The sequence below is a fragment of the Puma concolor genome, chromosome B1, assembly GCF_028749965.1.
Source record: "Puma concolor isolate L17-30 chromosome B1, mPumCon1.1.hap2, whole genome shotgun sequence".
Classification (NCBI taxonomy): Eukaryota; Metazoa; Chordata; class Mammalia; order Carnivora; family Felidae; genus Puma; species Puma concolor.
Genome location: NC_141670.1, coordinates 73,975,207 through 73,988,669, shown reverse-complemented (window position 1 = coordinate 73,988,669; position 13,463 = coordinate 73,975,207). Strand labels below are relative to the sequence as shown.

Sequence of the window (13,463 nt, the reverse complement as noted above, 5' to 3'; positions counted from 1 at the left end):
CCTGATACCAGGCTTGAACTCATGAACCGTGAGATCATGAGCTGAGCCAAAACCAAGAGCCGGAAGTTTAACCGAGGGAGCCACCCAGGCACCCCGTGAATAAATATGTCTTGGGAGGATGAACTTACTTCCATTTTCTGCCTTGAACAGATGAGCTACACTCTTTAGAACTTTAACTGACTTTTCTTTACATCATTGACTTGCTTCTATAAAAAGAGGTAAACCTGAAGAATTTAACTGAAGGTAACCCTAGTAAAGAGGCCATTGGACTGCTGTAAACGACCAACACAAATGTTTTCAGTCTGACACCTTAAAATAATCTGAATTAGCAGTAACGTTTGCTTCAGTGTAAGGTTACTAAATAAACAGGACAAACACAAAAGCTAAACCACTACTCTTTTCATGCTACTAAAGAGAACACTTCAAACAATGTAGGAAAAAAAATCTACATACAATTCATTAAATGGGATTAAAGACATAAAAAGAGCTATTAATAAATATGGCTCTTGTGTTTCCTTCTTTTAAAACTCAAAACAGTGTGGTCTGACTCGTGCCCACATCAAAGGAACCCAGCTAACGGAGAGTAAGAGAAATGAAGGCTCAGCTCACTATCTCTCTCCTGGTGCCGAAGCACGTTTTACAAAAATGTACTTTGAACCAACAACAAACTTAGAAAACCAGAAACAGAACAGGAAGATAAACCCACAAGAGAAAACAGCCATGACATCACCACATCCCCTTCCAGTTTTCTCCAAAACATTTTTCTTACCAGATGAACACAGAAAGTCAAAGAGCTCTATTTTTAAAGCATGAGTCTTGGTTGTGGTACAAACAGATCAATGGAAAACCTCTTGTCTTCAGAAAAACATGAGCCTATAGCACAAAGCGTGGAAGCTTATAAAATAGCATGTCTGATAGAGGAAGCATCAACCATGAGCAAATGAATGGATGTCTAAGAGAGATTTTTAGAGTGATTCAGGAAGAGGTGACAATGTAGAAATTAGCTCATCAATTTTCCAACTCTTTCTCATATAATATAAAACTATACAGCTAGCCATCTATATAAGTATGTAACGCTATATATAACTACATATAAATACAAATATATTTAGTATAGTTAGCATATACATCTAGAAAAGTGCTAGCTAGCACAGAGAGATTGGAAAGAATTTGGATTGGAGGCCACAGCATTACCTACCACACTGTGATGGGGAACGAGGATTTTAAGCAAAGTTTTGCCCTGTGTTATCAATGACGCTCCCTTGAAGTTTCTTAAGAATATGTAATCAGGATTTATTCATTCCTTCCATTTATTCATTCATTCTACAAATATATATTGATAGAAGCAATCCCTTGACCCTGTATTTAAACTGGCGGCTTCTGTAAAGACAGACCTAATGGCAAAAGCAAGAAAGTCCAACTTTTTATAGGTTACAGCCAAAAAACAGATGCAGAAGAGGAAAACCATATTCCAACACAGATCCTTGTTCCACTTTTTAAGGACACTGACAATTAAATTAGCTTTTATGGCACGGCCTAGAAGCCTAACTATTATGTACAGTATAGAAAATGTATTCAGAGTTGCGGTCAGCCAACAGATGAACTTGAATTCGGCTGTTCAAATTAAAGACTGCCTGTTCACTAAGCAACTTTTCCCCTTAGCTAGTTGTGATGCTGTTTAATTCTCTTCTAAAGGTTAAAGCATTACCAGGCCTCATGAATTTCTCATGAATTGTGATTAAGTGCAACCCAATTCTAAGCACTGTTAGAAAAACATCTTCAACCTAAATGAACCGGCATCAAAACTGCCAACAATAATAACCCAAGGCTACTTCCATTACGAATTTGGTCTTTGCTTTATAAAAAAAAAATACCATGATACTTCCCTAGATAATGACCCACGTAAAGCGTTCTCCTTGATTAACAATGGCATTTGTCTTATAGCCTGTGCCAGGAATGGAAGCCTGTGGCTTACTAAAGCCAGTGCAGCAACAAGAGATCTCTTCTAAAAACAGAACACAGTCCAGCTCATTCTTCAAGACCTTCCAGGGGAAACTAGACGAGGAGTATGTTGATGTCTTTTAAAAACAATCTACTAAATGTTTTTAGATCCTGTGCCCTGATTACTGGCTGACCTATATATTTTTGGCAATGCTAGTGTCCTAGAGGGCCTGACAATTTGACAAGCAGTTCAGATGAATTTTGAAAAAGCCAAGATAAGCAATTTCCCAAAGGAAAAAAAAAAGGTATTTTCTTCTGATCTTTGAAATGTTAAAGGATCCATGTCAGTGTATTATTTTGAGCAAGGAAAGTTCTACCTTATTAAGGCTGCCATTGTAGGGGCGCCTGGGTGGCTCAGTTGGTTAAGCATCCAACTTCGGCTCAGGTCACAATCTCACAGTTTGTGAGTTCGAGCCCCGCGTCAGGCTCTGTGCTCTCAGTTCAGAGCCTGGTGGTTGCTTCAGATTCTGTGTCTCCCTCTCTCTCTCTGCCCCTCCCTCATTCACGCTCTGTCTCTCTCTGTCTCTTAAGAAATGAATAAATGTTAAAAAAAAATATATTAAAAAAAAAAAAAAGAGACTGCCATTGTAAAAAACAACTAATCCCTCAGCCAGTCACACACACCGGATGCAAGTGCACCTTCCAAACGAGAATTAATGACTCTCCCCTTACCAGGCCTGGGTGAGAAGCCAAGCTTACTTGGTAGATGATTTCCTGTGTAAATTACTGTTTGTTGCTAATGAATCTGGTTGTTGCAAAGGGGATTGTGAAGCTCGAATAAAGACCATCTACAGAAAATGCCTATTGTAGCACCTGACATTACCATCATCACAATAGAAACATATTCTACTCATGCTCCGGTCAGGTACTTTAAGAAGAAATATAAACTCGGGGCGCCTGGGTGACTCAGTCAGTTAAGTGTCCAACTCTTTGATTTCAGCTCAGGTCATGATCTCACAATTCGTGAGATTGAGCCCCGCGTCAGGCTCTGCCCTGACAGTGCAGAGCCTGCTTGGGATTCTCTCTTTCCTTCTCTCTCTACTTCCCTCTGCTGCTTGCTCGCTCTCTCTCAAAATAAATAAATGAACATTAAAAAAAGAAGAAGAGAAATGTAATCTCAAAGAGATATCTGCACTTCCCTGAGCACTGAAGTACTGTTCACAACAGGCAAGCTGTGGAAACAACCTAAATGTCCATCCATAGATGGATGGATAAAGAAAACGTGGTATTTGCATCCGATGGAATATTATTCAGTCTTGAAACAGAAGGAAATCCTGCAATACGCAAAAACATGGATGAGCCCGGAAGACATTATGTTGAGTGAATGAAGCCAGTAACAGAAGCACAAATACTGCATTATTCCACTTACACGAGGTCTCTAAAATAGTCAGAGTCATAAAATCAAAGAGTGGAATGGTGGTTGCAAGAGGTTAGCAAGGAAGGAGAAATGGGAAATTGCTACTCCATGGGCATAAAGTTTCAGTGAAGCAAGATGAGTAAGTTCTAGAGATTTGCTATATGCTGTGCCTAGAGTCAACAACAATAATGCATTGTATACTTAAAAGTCTGTTAAGAGGGCAGAACCCATGTTAACTGTTCTTACTACAATAAGGTAAGATTAAATTTAAAAAATATAAAAGAAGGAAAAATGTAAAAGAAAAAAATGGGGTTTTTTTGTTTGTTTTTTGGGGGGTTTGTTGCTGCATCATTTCAGGACCAGAGTATCCTCTACTATCTGAAAAGTATTACAATGTAATACAGTGTACTTGAAATTTCCTATTTTCTTGTAATCAAATATTTCAAACATTACTTTACCAATAAACCAGTAAGAAGGGAATGATAACCTCCTGTATTTTGATTATTTCTAGAAGATTCAGTTTACCCACTGAACTTGTCTGGCAGGTGCAGTTACCATATTAGAGAACTAAATGGAGCTTTAGGTACCATTTTAACAACATGGAAGCTAAGACCCAAAGATACTAGGGAATGCCAGACCTAGGAGAAGAAAGGGATCTACTTTGGATGTCCATGCAATGCTCTTTGTACTAATATTATCTATTAATACACTGAAATGATGGAAATCATCCACAGATGGCAAGATCATATGAACAGAGTAAATGAACATTTGCGAAATAAATACTATTGGCCAGCTGTTTCTCATAATTGGCTGCCTTTAATACTCAGAAAACCTTGCCACATAGGGATTAAGAGCACTACTTTTAAATTTTTTTTCTAACGTTTATTTTATTTTTGAGAGAAGCAGAGCGTGAATGGGGGAGGGGCAGAGAGAGGAGACACAGGATCAGAAGCAGGCTCCAGGCTCTCAGCTGTCAGCACAGAGCCCAACATGGGGCTTGAACTCATGAACTGTGAGATCACGACCTGAGCCGAAGTCAGCGCTTACCTGACTGAGCCACCCATGTACCCCAAGAGCACTTCTTTTAAAGTAAAGAGACTGAGGCCAAGAAAGATCATAAGACCAGTAGGAAACAAGGCTTGAACTCCCACCCAGGTCTCATCTAACCACGAAGTCTCAGATCTTTACAATATACCTTACTGCCTTCTGGAAGGTGAAATGAGCCCTGCAGCATCCCTGCTAATAAAAAAGCACTTTTGCCAATTTTCTGGCTGTTACGCAGAAGCTACTGATTTCAGAGGAAAACCGTTCCAAGATCACATACCCGTAGTGGAGTCAATGGTGAAAAGGGACGACAGGTCTCCGGGAATGAGTTCATAAGTCACTGTTCCATATATCCCAGAATCTCTGTCAGTGGCAAGAACATTGATGATCTCGGTGCCTGGCTGGGTCTGGCCGCTAATGCTCATCACGTAGGTTGATGGGTTAAAGACAGGTGCGTTATCATTCACATCCTCTATTTCCACACGAACAAAAGCTTGGGCGCTTAGTCCACCCTGTTGGATAAATGAGAAGTGATTACAAATGGATTTCTCCTGAACACTGAGATGCAGAATAATTGACAAAGATCCTAGAAAAGAATTTTAAAACAAAGAAGTTCATTCATATTACTTTTAACCTTGAGATATGAGTTCACGTGTAAGAGCATGGTATCAGTACTTTAGCACTGACTCTTAAAGATGAATGAGAGTACCACGTAAAACTCTTAGGAGGCAATAATTTCAGACTACAGTTCGAAGATATTCAAGGCAAGTTTTCTTGATGTCCAAAGAGGGGAAAAAGCAAAACAAAACACTTTTACCCCTAGGATAAATCTTAACTGCTAAAGAGGAGGGGTAAGGAAATATTGGAGGAAGACGTAATTTTAGAAAAGATCGTCAGCGGAAGTCTCACTTAGAAGGTACCATGTGAGTAGAGACTGACCTATATGAGGGAGCTTGACTTCAGTAATCTGAAGGAAAGAGCAAGGGCAAAGGTCCTGAGGCAGGAGGTACAATGTACATCCCAGGCCTGTTCAGGGAACAGCAAGGAAGCCAGCAGGGTGATGTCAGCATGGCAAGGGGCAGGTCATGGAGGCCTCTGTGGGCCGCTGAAAGGAGGACTTATTGGAGGGTTTTGAGCAGAGGAGTAGTTTGAATTGACTTAGATTTTAACTGTCGCTCTAGGTGTAGCATTCAGAATAAACTGAAGGGCAGCGAGGGTGGAAGGAAGGAGACCAGTTAGGAGGTGATTAGAATCAAGTCTGGAGTGGATGGTGGCAGTGAAGGTACTTATCCCAAATATCTGGGGTCAGATTTGCTTTGGAATTCTGGATTTTTCATGTTTTAGAAAGGTAATAGAGTGCATAGCATAGTAGAGGAATAGATCCCATCCCTTTTATTTTGCGTTGCCTCCAAGTAAAAATCAGGAAAAGGGGAGAGAATACAATAGAAGAAAACAATCCTTTGCAATTTTTACTTTTTCTAAAGCAAAACATGTGTTCCTACTTTAAAGCACCATTTTCCATTTCTGTCTGGTACATTTTGATACTTTCATCTTTGACAAAAATCTTAGTAAGTCACAAAGCCTGGACTTTCTCACTCACTTTTCCTTCTCTCTCTCTCACCCTCTCCCTCCCCCTCTCCCTTCCCCTCTCTTCCACCCCCTCCCTCTCCCACTGTTCAGGGATACACTGAGCAAAGAAGAAAGAGGATTCTGCAAAAAAAGAAGATTTGGCACAGGAGACAAAGAGGCCAGTGGAAGAAGCACCGGCCTAGGGTGAGGGAGGGCAGAAAGAGAGTACTGTTTGGGGTGAGGTTAACAACAAACCTGGAAATGGCTCTCATGCTCTGAGGTCCCAAGTGCCCTAGACATTGGCGACTAAAAAACAATTGGGAAGTACACTTTCAAAGATAGAGTGGTTTTCCATGTTCTAAGTGGAATAAAGTGCCCGGGCCATGCCAGTTACCAACTAGAATAGGAGAAATGAGGGCTGGCTAAGGTTACGACCCAGTGAAAACAAGGGAAGTGCCCTTGACCCGTATTACTGGACAGACAGGGCTGTGTCTGCAGCAGCCCCGGATGAACTGTGGGTCCACAGTGGAGGGTGACTGATCGTGAACAGACAGTCCTGCATGGCACCTGACAGAGACCCTGCTGTTTCTCCAACTTGGCCTCCTTCTCCATTCTGTTTAACTTTGACCTTTCCCTTCCCCTTCCTTTTATATTTCTCCTGGGATTCTGGAAGTCACCTCAGTGTGAGTGCAGGATAAGAAAGCGCGTGAGAGAAGGTGATGAGAAAGTGGGGAAGATAGGCGAAATGACAATCTCTCCACCTTGGGATCCTTGCAAAGATGTTAATTCCTAGGCTGTCCATGACGATCCTAAATCAGGCAATGCTACCAAAAACAAGTAAAATGATAGACAAACCAACTGAAAAACTTATTCTCATAGAACAATGAACCTTTCTACAGGAAAATTATTATAGATCTCAGGTTTCCTGCTTTAGGAATTCAATTTTTATCTACTGAATTCATCAGTGGGGGTGCTTTTCTCTTACAATAACCAGGGTGAATGTATGTTCAGTGCGCTCTGTATATATTTTCTCCTTCAATTGTTCTAATCTCCCTTTTTAAAGATTTTGATGGTTTCTCTCATTTTTATAGATAAGCAAACCAAAGCACTGAGAAACTAAGTGACTTGCCCAAGGTAAATGAGACTGCGAATTGCAGATCTGGAACGGGACTAGAGATTCATTTATCCCCCAAACCCCTGGTGACTTCTTTTAAATTAGACTTTTTAAAGAATTGTGGTATAAATTCTACCTTTTAAAACACTATGCTAAGGGCAATGCCAACCACGGACTTAGTCTTAGCAGAAAAAAGACAGAGTCCCTGTTTATAATCTATGCGACAAACACTGTATAACAGGGTTTATGCCACAGTGGAACAATCTGGAGCCAAATGATCTCAGTCTAATGTCTGCCCTGCCTGCAACTGGGACCACAGATGAGAGAAAATCAGATAGTCCCTGAGTCTGGGCTGCATCTTCTGTAAAGCAGGAGCGATACAATATGTATGAGAGCATTTATAATGGTTAATCACATCATTATAAGATTTTACAGCCTCCTTTTCCTAAATACTTGGGGCCAGATAGATTAGTGTTGGAATGTTTCAAGTTTTAGGAAGGTGATGTGGTACACATATACCTAGTCAGGTCTGGGGTGGCCCTACATAACCAAACGCTTAATATTCTGCAGCAAAATGTATGGAAAGACACATTTAGAGGGATTTAAACATGAATTTAAACATGAACGGCCTCAGGTCCGTTCAAGTCAGGTTTCTCACTAAATGAGATTTAAAAACTTTCTATTTTGAGGGGATGTTGAATTAGGTCAATTCTAATGCTCATGCAGGGCTTCTGTTTCAATAAACTATGATGGTACTGTGTTTCCTCTCTTATTGTTTCTTTTACATTTGGAATCTTATAAAATCATATCGTATAATTCTCTCTTCATTCAAAATTATCTATCGTTAATCTCTCTGTTATCTTTAGTTTATACCAAAATACATATGCCATTACTTTTGACTGCTAACGTGATATTGGTATACATATTGCTGATATAATATTGGTATAAAATAAGAAGGACAATAAAAACAAAACAAAACAAACTTTCTATCTGAGAGCTTTGGGGCTTCAGAACTATAGAAAAAGGATTGTGGATCTTCATGATTCAGAGGTAGGCATATGCTAAATGGAGAGAAAGCTCTGTGCTGAAGGGATCCTGGAGATGGGTCCCCATAAACAAACAAGATTTTCGGTCTCCCGCTGGTGTGCAGTTACAGAGTCTGGAGGAGCCTGGAAAGCAGATTAGATTTCTCCACACATCTTCCTTCACTTCCCTCCTAGTGTTTACCTCCCAATTCTCTGTAACAAAACTTCAGTCCACCTGGTTAAGACTATCCTGATGATGCAGCCTCTGAGATATGCTGAGTCACAACCACCCAGACTCCTGGCCCTCAGAAATTGTGTGAGAGAGTACATTTTTGTTATCTGCAGCTGCTACGTTTGGGAATAGGTAATACAACCCATAAATTCCATCCATGAATATTTCTTAACTTTGTCTTATTCTTTCCCTATCCACGAGTCGTGGGTTTTTTTTGGACATAATTTTAATCACTTGATTTTTTAAATTACAGTAAGAGAAAACAGTGTGTTACTATGATTTTAAAAATTAAGTGATCAAAATTAAAAAATAAGAATGGGGGCGGGAGGGAGTGGCCAACGGTCTGCAAAGCAACATGCCTAAGTTTTATTGTGACTACTGCAACACATACCTCACCCATGACTCTCCATCTGTGAGAAAGACACACTGCAGTGGTAGGAAACACAAAGAGAATGTGAAAGACTACTATCAGAAATGGATGGAAGAGCAAGCCCAGAGCCTGATCGACAAAACAACTGCTGCATTTCAGCAAGGAAAGATTCCTCCTACTCCATTCTCTGCTCCTCCTCCTGCAGGGGCTATGATTCCACCTCCCCCTAGTCTCCCGGGTCCTCCTCGCCCTGGTATGATGCCAGCACCCTATATGGGGGGCCCTCCCATGATGCCAATGATGGGCCCTCCTCCTCCTGGGATGATGCCAGTGGGACCTGCTCCTGGAATGAGGCCGCCTATGGGAGGCCACATGCGAATGATGCCTGGGCCCCCAATGATGAGACCTCCCGCCCGTCCCATGATGGTACCCACTCGGCCAGGAATGACTCGACCAGACAGATAAGGAGAGACAGGAACCTCTTTATATCCATTTTATATTACTTGTTCTTCACCAGGAGATCATGGTGCTGTGCCTCTGGGTGTTTTCTAACAGCATGACAAGGAAGACTTGCTCCCCCTTCCTATCAAACAGAGAATAGTTTTTGCAAGGGAGTAGTGGGACAAAAAAAAAAAAAAAAGCAATTTCCATTTGTATCGTGAAATGTGAAAATAAAATTGTCAACTGTTTTAGTTAAAAAAAAAATAAGAATGGGGATCACCTCAGAAAGGAGGGGAGCTGGGGGACAGTTTAAACAGGTGATGGGGACTGAGGAGTGCACCTGTCGTGATGAGCACCAGATATTGTATGGAAGTGTTGAATCACTATACTATACACCTGAGACTAATATTACACTGTATGTGAGCTAACTGGAATTTAAATCAAAACTAAAAAAAATTATAGTAAGAGACTTTTAACCAACCTACCTGAATTCCAATCCCCTCAAGGCATGTTGTGAAAGCTGGGAGCAGTTTGGGAAAGTGCGAAGCTTGAAATCATACAATATTGGAGGAATAGGAAAAAATAGGAAAAAAGGCAAAGAATGTAAACGACAGTAGTCAGGAAGGGAAAGACCTCTCCTTCAAGTGTTATTTGGAGAAAAGGCAGAGTCTGGTGTAGACAGTGCTGGATTTTCACCTGGACAGTATTATGGAGTGAGGGAACTAAAGGGATTTTGCAACTGAATGACTTAATGGTGGGTCAATAAACTAGAGATCCTAACCTGGAAGAACTGTCAGCTAGAATGGAGAGGCTACAGGAAGCGAGACGGAAAGATAAGAGTGCTTATCAGAATACAGCATGCTCGAGATCAAGATTTCAGAGGCTGTGCAATTATAGGGGATGATCCTTGGAAGTGAGAAAGTCAAGGAAGTGAGATGCTCAGGGTGTTGGATGGTTCAATAGATGCAGTGGTAGAGAGGAAGACTGTAAGGTGTAATGGTCCTAAATGACACGGAGGTTTAGAATATGATAGCAACAAGAAAGCAGTCCAAGGAATGGCCTGGCAAGATAAATTTCAAAAGTGAATTGGTTTTTGATAGAGAAAGGAATAGAAATGATTCAGATGTTGCATGGGGCAATCAATTAGGCACGCACCCACCTCAACACCTCCCACTCGGTTCGTGATTAGCGGAATATGGGCTTCTCTGTGGAAAGCTTGACAGGAATCAGTAACCCCAGGAGCAGGCTGTTTTAACCAAGGCAAGAACTTAAAGGAGCAGTCAGAGACCAGGACAAGTTTCTAAGGGAGTCTGCTAAATGATGAACCATGAGTTCCTGAGGGCATGGAAGAAGAGTTTGGGAGGACAGAGCGGGTGAGGCGGTAATTGATTCAAATTAAAGGATGGGCACATCTGGGCAGCTCAGTTGGTCCAACTCTTGATCTCAGCTCAGATCATGATTTCATGGTTTGTGAGTTCGAGCCCCATATCATGCTCTGCGTTGACAGTGCGGAGCCTGCTTGGGATTCTGTCTCTCCTTCTCTCTGCCCCTTCCCTGCTTGCTCTTCATCTGTCTCTCTCTCTCAAAATAAATAAATAAACTTAAAAAAAAAAAACAAATTAAAGGATGAACAGAGAAGAATGGGGATGAGAATATGGATAACAGTGGATGGCTAGGAAGCTTAAACTTCTAGAGATAAGAATGAGGTAGAGTGGTATCTCAGACATTTAGGGATTAATCCTGGTAGTGTATTTGAAAAAATGGTAGGCAATCAGTTTGAGATATAGTTCAGATAATCTAGCTAGAAAACATAAGCAACAGGGCAGCAGTTTATTCCTGAAACTGGAGTGAGGGGAGTGGTAATCAATGAAATATAAGATAGGAAAAAAGCAACTGAAAATTGGAAGTTGTGAATAATATAATCTATTGAAATTAAAATGAGTGCGCCCTACCTTTCAGTTACGCAGGATGAGTGAGCTCTGGAGGTCTAGTGCGCAGCCTGTTGATTTTAGCTAATATTACTGTACTGTGTACTTGAAATTTGCTGAGGGTAGATCTTAAACACTCTTATCACTCACTATGTGAGCTGATGGATATGTTAATTAGCTTGATTGTGGTCATCACTTCATAATGTATACGCATGTCAAAACATGACAGTGGTGTCATGGGTGGCTCAGTCAGTTAAGCAGCATCTGACTCTTGGTTTCAGCTCAGGTCATGATCTCACAGTTCCTGAGATCCAGCCCCGAGTTGGGCTCTACACTGGCAGTGCAGAGCCTGCTTGGGATTCTCTCTCTCCCTCTCCCTCTCGGCCCCTCTCCTGCTCACATGCATGCACTCAATCTCTCTCCCTCTCTCTCTGTCTCTCTCTCAAAATAAACACTTAAAAAATAAAACAAAAAACACATGACACTGTATACAATTTTTATTTATCGATTATACTTCAATAAAGCCAAGGGAAAGATGAACGTGAGCTTTTTACTCAGCAAGGTTTCTTCTAGAGATCTTTTGGCTGTACACACAACTGTGTAGTACTTTAATAGCCAAGTTTTCTCATGAATGTATATAACGCTGAAGGGCTAACTCAATTTATCTTCTATATTGCTAGTTGGACACAACTCTCCCCTAAGCCTGGAGTGATGAGGTAGAGTTGAAATAGCTTTATCTCAGACACATATTTCAGCTACCAAATTCAGATGTCACAAAAATGGAGACAGAATGTTAATACATACATACCAAAAAGAGAGATTCATTTGGTGAAAGTGAATGGGAACAGGAAACAAGGAATTGGAGATAAGCATGGAATAATTAAATTAGAGCACTTTATTGGGAAAAGCCACTTGCTTTCCAATGTAATCCAATTATTTGTTTTCATTATGCAATTTATAGCATTCTCATGGCTTCTAGGAGATAAATAGCAACAGCAGTAGCAGCCAAAATAGATTATTTCAGAAGTAATACCAGTGGAGTAGGAGAAGTGATTGAGTTAAAAAAAAATTTGACAGTCATCACAAGGATGAATAGAGCAGCAGCAAGGAAGCCCAGAACATCTAGGTATTTTCTAAGAAAAACAAAATTTGTATTGACTGACAACAGTCTTTTAGTGACCACCAGCAAATGGGTTCCTAGCGATTTCCTTCCAAAGGGCTTTCAGGATGTATATTAGAGAGAGAAAGTATCAGAGGAAAAACCAGGGATTATCAGGGTAATTATGTACAGTTAAAGGTCTTCTGTCAAGGTGCAGTTCATGGTTTTAAGTTCATTCATGCTGGCCTAAAATCCAACATCTTGAACCTAAAATGTCTTGTCTGAGTTCATTTATTCTTCAAATCCAAGGTAGACTGCTATCTGCATGGTTACCAGCCTTTTTGATTAGGGACATATGCTGCTAGTGGATACTGCACAGAATGGTTATGACAGAGGCAGGCTCACCCTATAGAAATGCACAGTTCATCAGAGAGGAAATTTATAAAGATTATGCAGACAACAGAATAAATACTGCACATTGGATAATACATATATACACACATGTACACACACAGCCACATAAGCACGTACGTTGCTTCCTCTTGTATATTCTGAGGCAAACGGAGGAGCATTGGAGGCAATTTTAAGTCCAAAACAAAGTGAAAAATAGGAAACTGTTAAATGCTTATGGTTGGGGCGGGGGGCAGGGGGAGAGATTTTCTAGTTTGTCTTTAAAAATGCATCACTAGGGGCGCCTGGGTGGCTCAGTCGGTTAAGCATCTAACTTCGGCTCAGGTCATGATCTCATGATTTGTGAGTTCGAGCCCCACGTTGGGCTCTGTGCTGACAGCTCAGAGCCTGGAGCCTGCTTCAGATTCTGTGTCTCCCTTTCTCTCCCCCCCCCCCACCCCTTCCCCACTTGCTCTCTGTCTCTCTCTCATAAATAAACATTAAAAAAATTTTTTTAAAAAGACTTTCATTTAAAAAAAAAAGCATCACCAGGACTGCGCCCGTGAAGATCTGCTTCCAGGCGGGCTACACATGCAGCTCCTTCCTTAGGTCTCCCTGTGTGGCTTTGGACCCACATGATGGATTAGAAGGAGAAAAGGCCACTAAGATGGAGAAGAAAATGTCCAAGAGCTGGGGAAAGAGGAGACCTTGAAGCTTTGATAGCCCACTTTCAGACACGAGATGCTACAAAGACTCAGACTATAGAAACACATGTTCCCCACCTTCACCAACATTGAATGTGTTGTTCTCTGATCATCCGGAGAAAGAGGAGTTGACCCTATCCACTACACAGATCGTTGGGTCCTTCATTTGGTAACCAAGGCCTGAGAGCA

General features: G+C 41.1%; 1 protein-coding gene and 1 pseudogene across 1 annotated transcript in view; one reads left to right on the top strand and one right to left on the bottom strand.

Moving 5' to 3' along the window:
- DCHS2 (dachsous cadherin-related 2) overlaps positions 1 to 13,463 on the bottom strand; it is a 246,661-nt gene that overhangs the window by 104,054 nt on the left and 129,144 nt on the right. The window contains exon 3 of the mRNA XM_025921776.2: positions 4,683 to 4,914. Within this exon, the coding sequence (XP_025777561.2) occupies positions 4,683 to 4,914 (232 nt within the window). The remainder of the gene's footprint in view (positions 1 to 4,682; positions 4,915 to 13,463) is intronic.
- On the top strand, positions 8,667 to 9,401 carry LOC112858200 (U1 small nuclear ribonucleoprotein C pseudogene; annotated as a pseudogene).